The sequence below is a fragment of the Centruroides sculpturatus genome, unplaced genomic scaffold (assembly GCF_000671375.1).
Source record: "Centruroides sculpturatus isolate CEXI.00-Female unplaced genomic scaffold, Cexi_2.0 scaffold235, whole genome shotgun sequence".
In the NCBI taxonomy this organism is placed as follows: domain Eukaryota; kingdom Metazoa; phylum Arthropoda; class Arachnida; order Scorpiones; family Buthidae; genus Centruroides; species Centruroides sculpturatus.
The window spans coordinates 763,622-785,092 of record NW_019384436.1 but is presented as its reverse complement, the minus strand read 5'-3'; the positions used below and the strand labels follow the sequence as shown (position 1 = coordinate 785,092).

Genomic DNA, 21,471 nt, shown 5'->3' with positions numbered 1-21,471 from the left:
AATAATTTGTATAAAAGTTAAGATTAATAAATAATACTTAAGAATAAATTGACTAAAGCAATTTGCTTTTAGTATATGTTAATTATTATTGTATCTACATATTTCTTGCAATTGTTATATTATATGAAAAGATGGGCAATTACAATAACAGATGGCAAAGCTTTTACTGAATACGTACAACATTGGAAATCAGTTCATACCACTAGATATATATTTAATATCTAATAAGCAGTGCAGCAGCAAAATGAAAAGATTTATAGAAAGTACACTCTAATTGTAAGACACTGTCCATTGGAGGAAGATCAAGCTTATTGTAAACTGAAAAATGACACATTTTATTCAGCATTGTCACTGCTACCAAATTTTTGGTAATCTACAAAAATGCATTTAAGACTACAGAGAGAGGAGAAAGACCATGACCACCTAAGTTTGAAAGAACAGGATCTAATTCCAAGCTCATAAACAATGCCAAAGTTACAGATTTATTTCATTTATAGTTACCCTTAAATAATAACTGCAGAAAAAAACTTGGTTGTTTTAATATGGAGGTAATGGATGGCCGCCATCGGTTAGACGAAATCTGGCCGTCTTTTTCCATCCATTTACATCTCCACAAAGACTGTCTTTATCAGAAGGCTGTAAACGTGAATTAGTTAAGTCCACGACCACGTTTTAAACTAAAACAACATTTATTTAACAACAATCCTCGAGTACACTTGAAAGAGAGCTACACGTGCTCAAGGCAGCGATCACCCGACAAGAAGAAGAAGCAACAATACCCAGAATTCTCTCTCTGGGAAAAACCCAGTTCCCGTTTTTCTATCCGGGATTCCCGGGAAACTCGTAGAGGAGTGGCGCCATCTCACCAGTCCGTGATTTGTCGCCGCAGTACCCCCCTCCTAGCGACCGCGATCGATGAATCTCACTGGGGGTTTGATTTTGCGGCCATGTCGTGAGATCTTCGTCTCATATGCGGGTTCTGGTTGGTGAGTATGCCCAGCCATCTTGTTGCTGGGTTGGTCTATCACCGGCTGTGCAGGGCTGATTGAGTCTTTCTCCTTGAGCATAAAGGCAGGTTTCAGTCTGTCGATGGAGACGACCACTTCTTTGTTATTTTTTTTAATTTTGAAGAATTTGTCTCCCTTTTCCACTACGGGGAATGGTCCGTCGTAGGGAGGGCGTAGTGGGGCGCGTACAGCATCGTAACGTAGAAAAACGTGGCTACAGTCTCTTAAATGCATGGGAACAAAAAGTTTGGGCTCCCCATGCGATGCTGCCGGCGTTGGTGTTAAGTTTTTGAAGAAAGACTTTAGTGTCTTTATGAAATCTGCAGTGTTTATGTCCGCTGGGGTAGGATCGAAGAATTCACCTGGTAAACGTATTGTCTGTCCGTAGACTAACTCACTGGACGTTGCTTGTAGGTCAGGCTTGAACGTTGTCCTTAACCCAAGTAGTACGGTAGGGAGTATCTCCGTCCACCGTTCTGTTAAGTAGGTTTTCAGGGCACATTTTAATGTCCGATGCCAACCTTCGATCATACCATTAGCCTGGGGGTGAAAGGAGCATGTATGTATGTGCTTGGAACCCATTAGAATAGCCAAAGACCGAAACAAACGTGATTCAAACTGGCGTCCCTGGTCGGTAGTAATGACCCCTGGAACGCCGAACCGAGCTATCCACGTTCGGTATAAGGCTTTAGCCACAGTGTCGGCCTCTATATCCTGCAGTGGTTCTGCTTCAACCCAACGAGTATACCTGTCGATCATAGTGAGACAATAGCAATGATTTCCGGAAGGAGGGAGCGGACCAATAAGGTCGATGTGGATGTGATAGAAACGTTTGTTTTCCACGGGGATGCTTGTAATCGGACTTTTAGTATGTCTAGTAATTTTGACGCGTTGGCAAGGAATGCACGTAGTTGTCCACTTGCGACAGTCAGCCTCCATGCCCGGCCATACAAACCGATCGGTTATTAGCTTCACCGTGGCTTTACTGCCTGGGTGCGAAAGGTCATGCATGGCATGGAAAACTGATTGCCTCTGCGTCTCGGGAATAAAAGGGCGAATCTTACCGGTGGACACATCACAGTACAGTTCTACTTGATTTTCTGGTAATATTAGTTTTTTAAGCTGTAGACTGGTCGAACTATTTCCCAAAAGTGATTGGAGGTTTGGGTCGGTCTTTTGTGCATCAGCAATTAATTTGTAATTTATGGGAGAAGGGCAAACGATAGATTCGACTCTGGAAAGTGTATCGGCCGGAATATTATCAGTTCCTTTTATGTATCGAATGTCAGTGGTGAACTGGCCTATATAGTCTAATTGACGTAATTGTCTGGGGGAGCATTTTTCACTTTTCTGGAGAAAAGCGAAGGTCAATGGCTTGTGATCTGTATATAACGTAAAAGGTCTAGCTTCCACCATAAAACGAAAATGCTTAATTGCCGAGTAAGCGGCTAACAGTTCGCGATCGTATGCCGAATATTTCTTCTCCGTATCTGTAAGTTTGCGCGAAAAAAAACCTACCGGCTCTGTGCCGGCTTTAGTGACCTGATGCAGCGCGGCGCCTAGGGCGAACTCTGATGCGTTAACCTGCAATGCTAAATGTGCGTCCGGGGATGGATGAGCTAGTAGAGCTGCGTTTGCTAATCGAGTTTTGGATTCCTCGAATGCCTTTTTTGCTTCGTCTGTCCATGAAATTTCCGCATTGTCGGATTGTTTTGCACCTTTCAAATATTCACAAAGCAGAGCTTGAGCATGCGCAGCGTGTGGAATATTACGGCGGTAGTAGTTCAACATGCCTAAAACCTACGGAGCTGCTTTACTGTTTTGGGTCGCTCGATCTTTATGACGGCTTCTACTTTCTGGGGGAGAGGTTTGATTCTGCTGGCGTTGACTAAATAACCTAGGAAAGGTAATTCATTTGTACCGAGTATGCATTTATCTGGGTTTATTCGGATACCATATTCTGATAAACGTCTGAATACTTTTTCCAGATGCACGTAATGTTCCTCCTTTGTCTTACTTGCCAACAGGATATCGTCTATGTAGACAAAAACAAAATCTAATCCATGTAAGACTTCGTGCATAAACCTCTGGAAAGTTTGTGCCGCATTGGACAATCCAAACGGCATGTATAAAAATTCATAAAGGCCGAAGGGTGTTGTAATTGCAGTCTTGGGTACGTCTTCGGGGTGGACCGGGATCTGATGATATGCTCGCGTTAGGTCTATTTTGGAAAATATAGTCTTCCCATATAAATTCTGAGCAAAATCTTGTAGATGAGGCAGTGGGTACCTGTCCGGCACCGTTATTCTATTAAGGGCCCGGTAATCCCCGGTGGGACGATAGTCCCCGTTCGGTTTGGGTACTAAGTGCAGTGGGTTGGACCAATTGGAATTACTCGGCCGACAAATGCCTAGTTCTAACATTAACTGGAATTCCTTTTTTGCGATTTCCAGCTGTTTGGGATTGAGACGGCGGGGGCGAGAAAAAACATTATGTCCTTTGGTAATAATACGGTGGACCGTGTTATGTTTGGGTTTGGTGCTAGATGGATATGGCCGAAGGATATCTTTATATTTGTTTAAAATGTCGCTGAATTCCGAATTAGAAGCAATTAAAGTAATGTTAGTTTGCGCGCCGTGGTGAGCAGACCCTGTCGTTGTCAAGGACGTTAATGGGTCTGTAATGCGGGCGTTTTTTAAGTCGATCAGGAGACCGAAGTGTCTTATGAAATCGGCGCCTATTATTGGTTTGCTGACGTTTGCGATTACAAAAGGCCACGTAAATTGGCGTCTTAAGTTTAAGGACACGGTTATGGTTTTTGTGCCGTAAGTCTTTATCGGGGAATTGTTTGCCGAATAAAGTGTCAATGAGGCGGGTGCTCTTAATGCCATGGCGGCGTTATATGGTAGAACGCAAATGTCGCTACCACTGTCGATTAGGTAGTGACGACGTGAGGTTGGATCGTAAACGAATAGGCGGCTTGTGTTGTTAATTTGGAAATCACATTGCGCCACGTGTGATTTCCGAGCTAGTTTCCCTGAACTCGGAATTTACAAGGGGCCTTACATTTATTTGCTTGAGCACCAAACTTCGCGTGATACCAGCATAGGTCTTTTGCCTGGAATCGAACAGGTGTCTGCGAACGCCGACGATTCCGAGATCGATTCCGGGGGTGTCTATAATCGCGTGATTGTCTGTCGCTGGGCCTTGCCAGGCGATTAACTTGCTCTGTTAATTCAGCGACCTGCGTTTGGAGCTTCATTATGGCCGCGTGTGTATTATTTTCGTTCTTTGCTAAATTAGTTTCGGCTATTTGCAAAGGTGTGAGCTCGAGAATTTTATCGGCCATTTGGGCTAATTTGTCTAAATCCCCATCGGAAACAGAAAGAATTGCCTGAGTTTCTTTGGGTAAACGCTGAATCCATAGCGTTCTTAAAAATTCCTCCCCGACTTTATTACTAGCTAGTTGTCGCATTTTGCGTAAAAGATGAGATGGTTTATCATCTCCTAACACGGCATTAGACAGCAAATCTTTCACTCGTTTTTGTTCGGAATCGGAAAATTCTGCTATGAGTCGATCTTTTAGTGTTTGATATAAATTTTCCCTAGGAGGGTTTTTAACGATATCGCTCACGTACGCTAACACTTCCGAGTTGAGAGCTGAAACCACTGCGTAATACTTAGTAGTATCTTGCGATATATCGGCGAGTTTAAACTGGGCCTCAATATTAATAAACCATAAATCGGCTTCTTTATCCCAAAATTGGGGAAGTTTAAGAGCTACCCGACTGATTTCTGGCTTAAGATCGATTTCGTTTGGCATTTTAAGGCAACCAGGGGATACCTACTCAGCAGAACAGCAAAAAAATATGGAACAGAAACTCCACTTACCCGTGTTAGATGACTTATTCAGGCAAGAGGTTGCAGACACACAAATGTGGGGACAATTTCGCCGGTTAGGAGTAGCGAGCGGTTCACCTATCCAAGGAGCGTCGTCTATAGTAGTCGCGGAATTTATTCCGTATTATCCACTGAGGGAACACAATGCAGTACTAGTAAAGGTCTTGTTCTTTCTTTGGTGTTCGAATTCACGTCGAATCACGTTCGGGTCACCACTGGAGGTAATGGATGGCCGCCATCGGTTAGATGAAATCTGGCCGTCTTTTTCCATCCATTTACATCTCCACAAAGACTGTCTTTATCAGAAGGCTGTAAACGTGAATTAGTTAAGTCCACGACCACGTTTTAAACTAAAACAACATTTATTTAACAACAATCCTCGAGTACACTTGAAAGAGAGCTACACGTGCTCAAGGCAGCGATCACCCGACAAGAAGAAGAAGCAACAATACCCAGAATTCTCTCTCTGGGAAAAACCCAGTTCCCGTTTTTCTATCCGGGATTCCCGGGAAACTCGTAGCGGAGTGGCGCCATCTCACCAGTCCGTGATTTGTCGCCGCAAATAATAATAGCATTTATTATTCAAATAAATTCAGTGTAAATAGTGCCCTCTAATAAACAGCATAACTGCAAGATGGGATAAAAAATATAGACCAGTGATTTCCAACAGGGTCAATGAAAGTTTGAGCAGGTTGATAAAAGTTTGCAAATAAAAAATTTTATTTAAAAATATTTAAAATTTTACACATTTTTTTGCTCTTAAATAAATGTTTGAAGATCTTTTAAAAATTGTGAGAAGCAATGAAATATATATTTATATACAATATAATATTGTATAATATATAGTATATAAAATATTGGAGGAGGTTGAATGAAAAACTTTTCTTAAATGGGGCTGATACATAAAAAGGTTGAAACTCCTGATAACAGATAATGTGCAGTTTATCAGAATAAATATGGTATTTAATGAATTCAAAATTAATTTACTATTATTAATCTTTATACAAAGTAATGACACAATTATCAAATTATACACAAAGTCAGATAATTGAATTAACCTTAGCATAATCCAAAAATAACAGCATTTTAGGCTTATATCTAGCAATAAATTTAGGCTTTAATTATACTGTAAGTGTAAACATTTAAAAGAATTCATAAAGTGAAGATATAATGCATAAGCTTCAATTTTCCAACACTTAATTTACATAAAGTATCATTAAGTAATAAAATAAATTAGAAGCAAGTTTTTCTAAAACTTTTTTCTATAACAAGATATACATTTAATAATTAAATAGATTAAGAGTCACACACACATATATATCACATCGAAATTATGAATTTAGTGCCTTATTAAATTATATAAAACAAATTTACCAATATTCTCCAAAGTTTAAAGATTAAAAATGTTTTTATTTATTACAGGAAATGTAAAAATATTTCTGTGAAATTATTTTTTATTCCTAATAATTTCCAATTAGTATAATAATTTAGCACAGAAATAATTTTTTTAAATGACAGAATGTTTTAATGCTACACTAGATAAATGTAAATTATCAGTCAACTTTATCACTTTTATTTATTAAATAGGGTATGTTAATAAACTAATTAAATAGGTATTTTAATGTATTCAAGGCTGACAAATTATCTTTAAAAGTTACAAGAAAATGAAAATTTATGAATTTGCTTTTTAAACTAAACTAAGTTAGTGCAAGTTCTACAAACTCAGTGATACTTAAAAGATACCTGTGTAGTTTTTAAAATTTATTTATAAATTAATTTAAAAAAATAAAACTTTTTAAAAAGTATTTTCAACTTGATACAGTTAAACAAAATAACAAATATAAAGAATTTCAGTCAATCAATTTTTTCAGTTGTTGTATAACAAATTTGTGATAAATGAATCTTTGGTTAAAATGGTAATGATATTTTTCACATTAAAAACACATGGAAGAAACTAAAACATCTTCATACTTTCATCATGTCCATGATGGAAGTATGAAGATGTGTTTTAAACTGTTTTACATAATTTTACAGAAGTATAGCATCTAATAAAACATTGTCTCTGTAAAGGAAGACTGTCTGTTCATGGTGATTGGACATGACAGAAATGTGAACACATTTTAACTTCTTCCATGTATTTTTAAAGGATCTTTGACTCTCAAGAAGTGCCTTGAGAGTCAAAGAAGTGAAATGCCTTGAATAGTATCACATCTCCAAAATACAGCATAAGTAATATCATATGAGCTTTTCTTATTGTTAATACAAGTCATGTTTCATATCTTCAGCTAAGTGACATGTACAGAACAAATTTTTTATCTTTTCACTTATTATGTTTTTTCTTTATGTACATGTTTTAAGATGGTGTTTTTTAATTATAATTTTTCTACTAATCTATTGTATAATACAATTAAACAAATATTAACATTATAAAAAAAATAAAATAATTTTATATAATAAGTTTTTGATTTGACTTTTTGCCTCGAAGATTATGATGCATAAAAACAATTTTTTGCAGAAAATTTGACAGCAGTCAAAATTATATTCTTATACATATAAACATAAATATTTATAAGGAAAATTATTTAAGTTTAATCCATTAATTTATCTGTAATATATATCAGTGTGTTTATTCAAAACAAATATATTTATATATTTTGTAACTTTTATCATTTTAGTCATTTACAAAAAAATTATTTTGTAACATGTTACTTTTTCCTAAATATTCTGTGATAAAATGGAGAATGCATCTTATATACTATAAAATACCATCCTTTGTTTCCTTGAGTTTAAGACATTATCAACTCTAATATGCACCAAATCAATTTTAAAATGTTTTTGATTGAACCAATATAGCTAAAGAATTGATTGGAATGAGTCTTTCCAATCATTTAAGATTAAATCAAAAGCATAAAATTTGTATGTTATAATTATAGAAGAAATAAATATGAATAAACCCTATAATTGGTTAGTATTTAACAAATAAGCAAAACATTTCATACAACAAAGTTTAATTTTTATTGTTAAGTTTGTGGTTAATTTATTCATTATTTATGGAAAAAATTATTTCTTCAATAAAAAAATGTACAAGTAGTTTTATTATTATTAAAAATATCTTTACGGGTAATAGTTAATGCCTAAATCTAAACATTTTCAGTTTAAAATTTTCTTCTATAAGAAAAAGCCAGTTTTTGACATAAGTGAACCACTCCATAATTCCTTAAACAAGTGAAAGCTAAATGTTTACACCTCATACTCATGCCTGGAGGGCAACAAATTTGGTTGAGATTTTGTCAGAAAATAGATCATATCTGAAAGATAACTGCATGCCTTTAAAGTATGTGGCTCTGGCCATCTCTTCACAAGAAAATGCCATTTAAATTTTACAAAATAAGGAAAAAAAACAATTCAGAAAAATAATATTAAAATTAAAATTTTGTGTTTAAAGTATTTTAATAATGGCAATTGAAGAAAGAAGAAATAATAATAAAAAAATATTACAATCCACAATTCATTAGTTTATTATTTACTGCCAACTGCATAATCTAATTCTACTAATGGAAGTTCAAATTTCTGCTATTTAAACTAAATAAAAAATTTTGTAAAATTCAAACTGCATTTACTCATAAAAGAATGACCAGTGCCACATGATCATCTTTCAATAAGACCTATTTTGTAGCAAAACCTCTGCCAAATCTGTTTCCCATCATATGTGACCTCTCCTATCAGTGCAAACTTAAGAAATGAAATTACTGCAAACTCTTAAATATTCTGTTCTATATAATTTCATACAAAATCCTAGAATTTGTTTTGTGTTATTTTTGAATAACAATCAAACTTTACATAATTGCATAGTTCAACCAGAAAATATTTATAACAGGTCTTTCAAAAAAATATTTTTATTATACCAGTAACTTTCACAACACCTTTCTTTTTTCTAGTAATTTCTTTAATGTAACTAATGTTTTTGGCTATTTTAAGTGGCCTTCTTCAGGTTGAATAAAAATAATGTCAGTTATAAAATAAATCAGAAAGTAAATTTAAAATCACAAGAACTCAATGTTTTAAATTTACGTTCTGATTTTATTTAACCTGAAGAAGGCAATTCAAAATCACCAAAAATGTCAGTTGCATTAAAGAAATTGCTAGAAAAAAGAAAGAAAGAAAGGTGTTATGAAAATTATTATTATACAAAGTTCTAGTTTACTGCACTTATAATTATTATACCGATAAGATGAATTTAATTATTTTATAAAAATGAATTTATATTTTGAGACATCATGAAATGTTGATACCAGACACGACTTTTTCACATCCACTTTATTTTCTGATGTACTTTACAGTGTATAAACCAATTGTTCCAAATGCCAATATGCATTTTTAAATATGACCAATATCATCAATAAATAATAATTAAAAAAAAAAAAAAACATTTCGTTTTGGTTGTTCAAGTGAACAACTCATTAACAAATCACTTAAATCATAACTATAAACTGTTTTATTATCTCGTTTCTGATTGGTCAGCAGTGAATGATTTTCATAAAGAAATATTTTTATGTGATTTTGTTTGAGTTGCTATAGAAAATTAAGCACTTTTTAAGAACTTTCAAGGATCTGTAAGGACTGTGGAAACCTAATGTGTTTAATTTAAACTCATTTTTATCAGCAAAGTTCAGTTGAACTGATGTGAATATTAAGCAGTATAGCCAAAAACTTGAACTGATACACTGTATGGTTTATCACAATAACTGATAATTGCAGGGTTCACAATTACTTGTATTTAATGTGTAAATTATCATTTTTCTTTACCTAACTTAACTCATTATTTCTAGTATTGCAAGTCAAGATATACTTGAAAAATAGCCACTAACTTTTTTGTATTTTTTATAACTATTTTCTCAATATGTAACACATCATTGTCCCATTATTTTTGTAAAGAATTTCAAAAATGGAATAAAATTAAGAATTCAATTAAAGGTTTATTCCCTTTCAACAACTGTTTGACAGTTCTTTAGAAGTTGAAAATATCTCAATAAATAGTATCAATAATCTTCATAAAAAGCAGTCTAAGAATTGTTATTTTGGACTGCAAATGTAAGACACCATCAATTCTAAGATGTCTCTATTTTGATAAGTAAAATAGGTGAAAACACAAATCTTAGAATTGAGGAAATGGGTGTTTATAAGTTAAAAATAAAATACGTTTGTATATATATGCAAACTACTATTAATTACATTCCACTTATCTCCCAAAATCATTGAATACATTCCAGTATGCATCAAACAATATGTTGAGAACCGTGACGTACTGATACTAAAATGCATTCCAATATTTACGGACATTGATGCTCATTACATTCATCAGGATGCAAATATGTCCACTTCCACATTTATATTATTAACACCATTTTTACTATTCATCTGTATTAACACAGAGTTATCTTGACAAAATAAAGCTGAAAATGCCAATGTAGTGCTGTTTACTTCTGCCATCTTGTTAGATTTCCAGTATTCCAGTAAAAACTTATTAAATCATTTGCCTGTGCATTGGTTGTGGCTGAGATAATGCCTACTGAAATGTAACAATTTATAATCCTATTAATTCATGTAAAAATTGTATATAAAATAACATACTAGAATGCTAAATAAAGAAAACAAAAAAATATATAGAAATATAACAAATTATAAATGGATAATTTTAATTTAATTCCTTTCAAATGAAAAGTAATTGGTAATTAAAAAAAATTCATCATATATTTTACTATATGATGAATTTTTTATTAAAAAACAGTCCATTAAGAATTAATTCCAAAAATATTATATTGTACAGTATATGTATAATTAGAACCAAATGAATAATTCTTAGATTATGTACTGTACTTGAAGTAAATAAATGTAAATTTACAAGTAATATGAAAAATGTACAAAGCAAAACAGAAATGCTAAGAGTGGACAATTTCAAGAATTTCTGTTTTGTTTTGGAGATTTCTAATGTTACTTATGAAGTTACATTTTTAGATAACAAACAAAATTTACAGATATATAGCAACAAGTTAAATAAAAAAGAATATAAGAAAATAATTGATATGGCATCTGTTAGATTTCAGCAATTTTTTCAAGATAACTATAAAAATATCAAAAACTTACTTATGCATATGAGTTATGACAGTATTAACTTTTACAACTTTTTAAAATTTCTTTTAATTTTAAAACAAAAACATTCCAAAATACAGTATACTCCTGATTATCCAGGTAATGAATGCACAGATAATACAGAAACACGGACAATCCACAACTCTGTTTATTGAAAGCTAATCAATTTTCCTTTTATTTAGTTTTTAATTTCAAATTAAATTTAACATAGTAGTTTATATATTATGAATAAAGTTAAGTTTGGAGAACCATAATTAACTAATTAATAAACTTTAAATTTGATCAGAGTTGAATGAAACATTCAACATAAAAAGAAAATTCCAAAAAATTTATTGAACTCATGCCATGCAATTCACAATCAATTTCTTGTATTATTAACTGAGAATAACAGATTGCCAGCTAAATATTGTAGTAAAATGTCATTAATTTTATGATATTGATGATTTATTCATAAGGAAATGATTCAAAATATTTTCTTAAAACAATTTTACAACTTATTTAATGGAAAAAAAACAAGAAATACAGTATATACATAATTGTAAATCTGTAGTTTTCAAAAATCAACTGCACTTTGTGGCATGATGCCATTTATTCATGTATAATTTTTAAGTGATGTTATTTTCATTTTCTATCACTTCCCTTTTCTAGCCTATCAATTGCCCTTTTGTTCTTGATTTTCCTTTGTTTCTGAGTTTGAGAACTTTCCACCCTTTCCCTACTTCCATGGGTATGAGCGTTAGACAATAGAGTGGAGAAGGCCCTGAGGGTAAGCATCAGTGTAGTCAGCACTTTTTGGTCAAGTTCCCAAGGAAGGCAGATGTACAGAGGACAAGCTCCAGGCTTGGAGTAGCATGAGAAGCGACAGGGTATGACCGCTAAGATATATGGTCGGTACAGAAAGCACCGGTGAGTCCTGAGAGTTGAAATGAGAAATCCTTTTCGGAAGACCAAAAGAAAAGAGAACAAGTGACAACTAAGAAAGAAAATAGATATACAGTCGACCCCCCTATAACGTACGTTCCTATAACGTAGCGAAAAAAATTGTAGCAACTTTCGTATAACGTACCTCCTATAACATCGTTTCGCGACAAGATTGATAGAGTCTGGACCAATAGTGGATGAGCAGCCGAACTACTTTCCTCCGACCCTGCGCCACGCTACGGAGCGGCTAAATTGAGTTTGCTAATTATATAAATTAGGTACTGTACATATAATTATATATTAATTATATATAAATTAGGTACTGTATATATAATTATATATTAACTTAATTTATTGTAACTTTATTATAATTATATATATGCTTTCTGCCGCCTGGCAACACACTACAGAGATTTTAGGCTAGTAAGTTGAGTTTATTATCGTCTGTACAGTATGTAAATTAGGTACCGTAAGTCTAATACAGCACTAATTTTATACATTTCTTGTGAAAGAAACACTTCTTATTCAACGGCCATAAAAATTATTTATATTAATGATGTCTCCAAAGGTCAAGTTATTTTTCTGCAAAAAATTATTTATTAGAAATTGCGGCCGCCGTTTCATGTGCTGTTCCGCAACGAAAACCAGCTTTAAGCAACGGTGTAGTCGAACGGTACACACTTGGTAAGTAATCCTATAATTTTTTGTTTATAGCATAGTCTATACGGATTACTCCCAAAAAACTACACATGTTTTGGAAATGTTGAGTGGAATTAGTCTAGAAACGGTTAATTTTATAGAAGAAAACCTTTCAAACAGCCTTAGTCCGTAAAGTTTACACCTATCGGGCTGCAATTGGCTCATGTATTTAATCATTCCTACAACGTAAATTTTGATTAGCGTGGAACGTATCTAAGCGTTATAGGGGGGGTCTACTGTACTAGTGAAATCCAGGAAAACTTCAAAGGTATATTTGGAAGGTTTCATCATGATACATGAAGCAATGGGAACCCCTTTCTAAGACTTCTTTCTTCGTAAATCTCTCTCTCTATCTAACATCTCTTCCCTTGTTTAGCATTAATTAGAGTAAAAACATAGTTTGTAAGGTAGTTTTAAGTGCAGCTGATCTTTATGTATATACTTTTGTGATTTGAACCCGTGTGTGGATCCTGAAAAGTGGTTGACAAGTTCCTTTTGTGTAATGATCTTGATTGTACTATACTGTTGTATAAAAGTATTCATTAACAATGCAACAGAGTTGGGACCTGATCCATTTTTTGTGTTCATACTGTAAAAAATTAAAGTTTTATTCTTTATGTTATACCTGTTTCTTATTCTCATCACACTGAATACTACAACTTACTATACTTGTTAAATCATTTAATTTATTCTTTAAATTTCTGGAAATAGTTCTGACACCCAACATACTAAATAACAAGAGTTAACAGATTATTTTTTTATTTTAATGTTAATATTTTTATTCCTGATATATATTTTTATCAAGACATGAGAATGTATGAATAATCCACAAACCAGACAATTGACAGTATGCTGTAATTCTCAATTTCATAGGAATCAAATCATTAAAGAAACTAAGTATTAATTTATGAAGAGAGCAGTTCTAAAATGATTCTTTTTAAATATACTATTGTGAGAAAGAATAATATTAAAGATACTTCAGAAAAGATTTTCTAGTATTTTTTTAAAACTAATAATTCAGGAAAAGCATATTTTTCATCACTGATTAATTTTTTTACAACAGTATGTTTAAAATAATTTCTTAGTTTTACATGTATACGAGATGCAGTCAAAAAGTTCCGGGACTGGTGACGTGCTGAACTTGTGCAAACTAGAATGCATAACAGACATTTTTATTTAGCTTTCTGCCAAATTTCATGCCCTTATTGTATATAGTTTTTGTTTCTTGCTATTTAGATTAAATCTGTGTTTTCATCGATTTGCAATTTTCATTGTGTGTGCATGAAATTTTGTTTCAAACTGGCAAGACTGCAACAGAGAAGAAAGTGATTATGGGAGATGAAACATGGATTTACAGCTATGACCCTGAGACCAAACAACAATCAATTCAATGGAAAAATCATGGCTCACCCAGACCAAAGAAAGCACATCAACTGAGGTGCAATCTCAAGAACATGATCATTGTTTTTTCAATAGGGAGGGAATTATTCTTTGAAAATTTCTTCCACAAGGTCAAAATGTGAATCAAAATTTTTACACAGATGTTTTGAAGCACCTGCATGAAAATGTCAGACAAAAAAAACCAGATCTTCGGAAATCTCAAAACTGGTTGTTTTATCATGACAGTGCCCCCATTCAGACAGCTATCTCTTTCAACAGTTTCTCATCAAAAATAAAATGGTTGTGGTTTCCCACCTTTCTTATTCACCACTTGGCACCATGTGATTTTTTTTCTATTTCCACAGCTGAAAAAATGCTGAAAGGACAGTGATTTAAGAACATTTTGTCTCCAGGTACACAGAAAAAATTTTTTTCAGAGATTAAAGTTAATGCCAAGGTTATGTAGTGTTTAGAATGGATTAACAATTGATGAATATGGTTGGACATTTATACTACTGCAGTTATGTTAGGTATTTTGATATGTGATACCTGTTTTCATTCATGCATACTTTATTTTCCCTTGAAAAATGTTAGATGACTGACATGACTCTATTGATAGCAGGAAAAGTTTCATGTACAGAGGCAAGACACTACTAATTTGAGATGGAGAGCATATAGTTTAAATTAAATAAATTTAAACTACGATTAAAAATTGCAGCCTGGCATTGTGACAATGTCACAATAAATAATTGCTTGTTCAATATANCCAGCATTGTGACCATGTCACAATAAATAATTTCTCATTCCACACAAGATTGCCCAATGACAAGCATTAAAGACATCTGAAATGTTAGTGTGGAATAATAAATTTTCTGGAAAAAAGATGTGAAGTGTTTTAGTTTGATATAGTGATTATTAGTGGCACAATCAAGATTTAATTTTGGGGAGCAGAGTTGAACAGATAAAAAAATTTTAATGAGAATTCAATAAAATTTTTACCTTCTGTGACTGCTAATTCATTAATAGTATAGAAATAGAAGACACTACACAATATAAATGAAAAATAAATTTTAATTAAAAATAGATTTTTGGAAAATTTTTAGTATTTGTTTTTTTTTCTTTGGAGGGTGTCAAGGCCTATAGGCCTCCCTCTGGGTGAGCCTCTGGTAATTATCAATTGACATTTTTTTTTCTTTTTTTTGTGGTTTAGGTCCTTTCCAACTCTGAGAGTACTAACTAAAGGGCCATTATTGACTGACATTGTGATATAATAAATTTAGAAAAAATTCTAAATGCAAAACACATCTAGCTTAAAAAAATATCACCTTATACAAAAGAAAAATAATTATTTATTTTATTATATTATTTGATCTGATTATTTGATAACATTGAAGATTTTCAGTTACTCTCAACTAAATACTCTCTTGTAAATGTTGAAAAGGCACTGTCCAACTATTGTTGAGTTAAAGATTTAAAATATTTTTTATCCTGTTCAAACAATTAATATTAAGTATCTAGTTTGTTAATCAGAATAAGAATTTAATGAAATCAGGAAATTAATTTTAATTGCAGAAAACATTATTAGTAAGGCATAAATACGCAGAAGTTAAATCTTGCTTTTCAAATTAGTGATCAGCTAGAAAATATGTTATCAATAAATTATAGCAAGCTCAGCAATTATTGGAAAGAATTTCTATTATGATATACCAAACAACGTTTTTCAAGAAAATCCGTTAAATTTTAAAATACATTGCATTCTCACTAATCTGAACTAATAATTATACTGAATTGTTCAGACTGGTGAGATTATATATAAAGCTGAATTAATCAATGCACTTTTAACAATAAGTGAAGCTAAGCACCATCAACTAAACCTTTAACTTCCAGTAACAAAAATTTTAATGTCAAATTGACATTTTTCGATCTTAACCAAGATCTGTATCAGGTCACCAACGATATTCCAAATTGGAATGCACAGAACACAACTTTTCAAAAATATTTTTTAAATAATTGGAACAAAAATATAAGTGAATCTTAAAGAATGCTAATGTTTTTAACCCAATTAACAGGCCATCTACAAGCATGGACAGTTGAAAGTGAAATACTGTACCAGAGAAAAAGACTATAGACCAGTGTTTTTCAATTGCTGGTCTGCAAAAATATTTCACCTGTCACAGAAAAATATTTGACTGTATTGATGCTGGTACAGTTGATGATGGGTGGCATTTAAATAGTAATCTAGAGTTACTCTACATTGTTACATACAGTAACTCTAGATAAGCATATATAAATGTAATAAATAAGCATAATTCATAGTTATATATAATTACTGGTCCAAATAAAATTATCTGCAATGAGAAAAAGGTTGAGAAACATCACTGTAGTCAATTCATTACATAATTTATTAAATAGTAATTTTAAAAAATTACGTGTTGTTTAAAAAATTGTTCCTTCCTAAAACTTTAATGAATTAATATTTGTAAAATTAAAAATATTATTAATTTTTTATTGGAATATTTAATCACTAAGTAAACAGACTTAGATTGGATTATGAAGAGTTCAGATTTGCAAGTGTGTAATGTATTACAAATGACCAAATATAATAAGAACAGAAAAGTTGGTATGTTCTATTCTTCTAAAGTTAAAAGTAATGTAAGAATATTAAATTCTTACATGTAACAATTAAAAAATGAAAATGTAAACATTAATGAAAAAGAAGATGTAAGAAAGAGATATTGATATCTACTTGATGCATATCCTGACATCTTTTCTTTATACATCTTAAAAACATTTTTTCCCTTCCATTATACTTCTAGCCTTTCTCACACAAAAAAACGTTACTATTAAAAGATAATAATAGTAAAACAAACTACTAAAGTTCTGGATACTAAAAATCTTTAATCAGAAATATTTTTGACCTTCACTTTATTCTGTCAGCTGGAATGACAAACAATTCAGACAGATTCCATTTATTCTGTCAGCTAAGGATGTCTTAAACAAAGGTCAAAAATGTTTCTGATCAAATATTTTTTGGTAACCAGTACATTGGCAGTTTTTTTTATCATCACCATAATGATATCAAGTTCTGTGTACTTTCCTGATTGAAAAATAATCCAAGTTTCAAATGAATTGTAATACAAACACTAACAATAGCAAAATACCAAAAAATCTCACAAGGAAAGGTTTTTCTCACGTCAGTCTTACATTTTAATAAAATACATGTCAGCTAATATATATTTCACAAACAAAATATTTTTAAAATCAAACTATTTAATCACATAATTATGCAAATGATACAAATATTTAACACTATTCCTTCCTTGAAATTAAATGGGTAAGTAGACTAGTCACATTCCTATTATATTTAGGTAATTATAAAAGAAACATTTCCGTAAACTGATCAATTATACTTGTTCACTTTATTCCCATATACAAATTAAAATATATTAAAGCCAAACAATTGTCAGATTATATCGGGCTATAACCTGACAATCGTTTGACTTTAATATATAATTAAAATATCATTTTTCTCCCAAGAGATTCATATTCTAGACCAGTGTTTTTCAACCTGTGGGTCATGACCCCCAGAGAGGTCGCGAAGCCTTACATGGGGGTCGCGGGTAGAAGAAAAAGACAAGTGTTTATAGGTCCTACACTACATTAAAAAAACTACAATTCCAGTGAGAATTATGGCCCATCCCAGAAAATGATGGCGGAAAAAGTGAATTAAAGAAAGTTTCGTACTTTGTGTGTATTAAATTATTGTCGATTCTTCTGAAATTTTCATTTTAATCAACAATAATTTGTCTCAACAGAAAGAAAATTAAATACATAGTTTTTAAAATCACTGATATAGTTTTAATATGGCCCTAGGGGGTTCGACAGAATTTTTTAACTTGTAAAGGGGTCACGCATTCAAGAAGGTTGAAAAACACTGTTCTAGACAATTTCATTCATTTCTATCATAAATCCAACATTAGTTATCTTTATTAAAAAAGTTATATTATTAATTTAACAAAGTAATATAAGAAACTAGACTAAGTGCATAAGGTATTTTGTCTCTCTAGTTACTGTCTAGTTCCAGCTTATGCCAGTATTGATATTGGTAATATAAGAATTCATTAAATATACTTGTTGATTATCCTTATGAATCCAATTATAAATCATATGTAATTAATGTAATATAATTACATAAAATGAGTAACTATTTTGCATAGTTGATATAAATACAGAAATATATAAAAGTAAAAACTGCCTTTTTGGTGTAAAAGAGATAAGGACAATATTGAGTTTAAAAAAGCAATTATTTATTTTATTTTGATCTCTTCTAACACTAAAAAGAGTTTTTACTCCTATAAAAGGTTGGTGAGGGAAAGACAAAATTTTCCACATGACTAGAGAAAACCTAAAGCTGTGGTCACACCATGCGATTTCCAGCCACACAGGCAACTGCAACTGTGACGACTGTTCCTGTTAACTAGTAAACCCCCTCCGAAAATCAGCACGACTGCAACAGTGACTAGAAACAAAAAGTTTGTTCTACTCGCGCTGATTGCAAACACGCATGCAATCAGCAAATGCTTTTGTGCCACGTCATATGGTGACAACATTGAAAACAGTTCATCATCATGGCAGATGGTTAGAGGATTGATAATTTTACAGAACTGAGATTGATTGAGTGTATTCAGGCTCACAAATACCTGTGGAATTTTAATTCTTCATTTTATCAAAAATTTTATCTTTTTGTGTATTCTCGCCAGCTCTATAAAAATAATTGCCTTTTTTTCTTTTATTCATTCCAGAAAAAAAAACTGCTTGCCATTTTAATAAAAGTGGCTAAAATTCCATAAATACTCTGAAGTAGAACATTAAATGTCGGTAAACTCATGAAGTAGTCAAAAACAAGCTACTGCAATTTTATTGATTTATTATAAGATTGCATGTTTCTGAGCTGCAATGTCAGCAAACAATGTGTGGCCACACAAAGATGCATGCTTGTTGCAGTTGCAGTCGTCTGCACAGCTGGAAATCGCATGATGCGACCACAACTTACAGCAAGGATGACAAACCTTTTTGAGTCCATGTGCCATATAGTAAGCTCAAATGTTTCTGCATGCTGAAGTTTTAAGCTTTAACTACAAATGATATTTAAAGAAATGAAATTAATTAATTAATTAATTAAAATAAATATAAAGATGATTGAAAAACAGACGATCAGGTGGTAAGCCAAAATCATACACTATGTTATGTGCCAGATGACTTATTCTGACGCTTAACAGGTTTGTCAACCCCAACCTAGGGTAAGCAGACCATATCATTTACAACCCAACCAGAGACATGTTTCAAAATCAGTTAAAATAGGGTCTAAAACTGATTGAACTTAGGTTATTTTAAAAAATTTATTTATTGATCTATAAACTGATTATATTATACTGATGCATTAATAAAATCATTGAATTCAAAGACTGATTCTACAATCAAACATTAAAAACAGCTAAAATCGGGAACATCCAGTCACCTTATCTAGGGCCAATAATGGTAACCCTATAAAATAAGTGTTATTCTTAGTAACTTTTTTTTTATTAATAAAGAAACATTCTATACATATGTACTTCATTTGTTCAAAATAATAATAATAATAATAATAATGACTAAAGAGACCAGGCACCATACAATTGGGATTTCTTTTGATATGTGTGGCTTAATAAATTGCACTTATCGAAATATAACTAAAATGGTACAGCAATTATCCTTCTGAATTATTTCTGATAATTTAATAGATAAGCATATTAATTTTATTAAATATAGTAAACAAGCATTTAATTAATCAATATCACAAACATATTGGTACTATTTTATTAGGTCAAGTTTATATTTTATGTAACTGTAACGAGTGAGAATGTAAACAATACGTCCTATTTTATAAACGAATTCGATTTTTAATCGTAAATAATTACAAAAAATACAATTGTTTTTGATTTGTAATAGCATTTATTAACGATACGAACAAGATCTTATTGTCACGTTAAATCCAAAAATTCTCACCTTTTCTAATCTTTGAAAATAAGCCCTTAGAAAAGATATAGGATTTTCTGGTCGACTAACGCATAATTGAACAATACAATCTTTTAAAATTTGCTGAATATTATGTCGCTGAACGTACGCTTCACATTCTCTTAAACTTTGCTCTTCCTCGCTGTTCGACGCCATTTTTGATCGATGGCTTATCGTATATTATTTTAGTAAATAAACTCAATTACCACACTAATCGACGTTTGAAACTAAAATATTTNTTAACCACAAGTCACCTTTGCCAATGTATTTTTTTTTCTTCCTTTCATTACATTTAATTTATATTTTATTCTTTATCTAAAATTTCTTGTTGGTCCTACATAAAATTGGCCCTTTTCTTTAGTGTTATCTGTAGTTTAATAGACATACATTAACTTATAAGAAGTCAAATTATTTTATGCATGACTGCACAGTTTTTTCTGCTAATAAGTCTTCACTCCTAATTTCTTCACAAATAATTCTTAATTATATAATGAACGTTTTTATCGATGACATCATACGTGCGTTTATCGGCACGTAAGTTGGACGACGTGAGCCATCTTTATTCTATCCGAGTCGTTTATTTGTGTGATTAATATTAAAAAAAGTAATTTGTTAATAAAATTACCGAAGCCGCGACAAGTAAAACTAATACATATTTAGTTAGTGCCAAACGGATATGGTTTCAGTTCAAGCCTACGAAATGGCACAATGGTAAGTATCGTTCTCGATCGTCTGACTCAAATTAAATGAAAAAAAGAAATCGGATAAATTTATTTATGTTTGTTAATATTATTTTATCGTATTAAATGGTTTTAAAGCCATCGTTTAAAGGGATTTTGCAATATCGATGCAAAAATGGTGTCAATCAGATTCGGTTTTGATACAGATTTTTGCGAGGGAGAACGTAAAATAGGGAAAATAATCGATTAACTCCTACCAAATCGATTTCTGGCTTAGATCGGGATTTATTAATGTAAGATTTACTTTTTAGGTATGTACTTATGTAAACATATAAGCAAATGAACTAAAAGTAACTTCTACTAAAGTTTGTGTTTGTAATCTTCAGATTGAATGATTATTTAGTTGTTTAGCTAACTAAATAAATAAACTGTAACTTAGGGCCTGGTGTTGGGAGTGGTTTCCCTCTCAAAGACAGTTTATAGTATAAACTTTATACACATTGACCATTACTTGGTGTGGGAGGAGGGCTTCTTGTATGTTGCGGTGCGGTGATGCGAGTCTGATTATTTGGATAAATTTGATTTTAATTTTTAGTTTCAGTGTGGTTGGCTTTTTTGGCATTGCGTTGGCAAACTGGAGTGACTTCTGCCGGAATCAAATTTATAGTTTTTCTTTGTTA

At 31.9% G+C, this 21,471-nt stretch overlaps 1 protein-coding gene and 1 long non-coding RNA gene across 2 annotated transcripts in view; both read right to left on the bottom strand.

Annotated features, from left to right (window-relative positions):
- LOC111619956 overlaps positions 1–20,314 on the bottom strand; it is a 48,888-nt gene extending 28,574 nt beyond the window's left edge. The window contains exon 1 of the long non-coding RNA XR_002755844.1: positions 20,103–20,314. This is a non-coding gene — a long non-coding RNA (uncharacterized LOC111619956). The remainder of the gene's footprint in view (positions 1–20,102) is intronic.
- Positions 4,009–5,614, bottom strand: LOC111619955. The gene has a single exon (XM_023361783.1). The coding sequence runs from the start codon at positions 4,828–4,830 to the stop codon at positions 4,036–4,038; it is 795 nt and encodes a 264-aa protein (XP_023217551.1). The 5' UTR covers positions 4,831–5,614; the 3' UTR covers positions 4,009–4,035.
- Positions 20,315–21,471: the final 1,157 nt, after the last annotated feature.

Bases quoted from the DNA above. Each gene is read 5' to 3' on its own strand.
- LOC111619955 (XM_023361783.1), bottom strand. From the start codon at position 4,830: ATGCCAAACGAAATCGATCTTAAGCCAGAAATCAGTCGGGTAGCTCTT.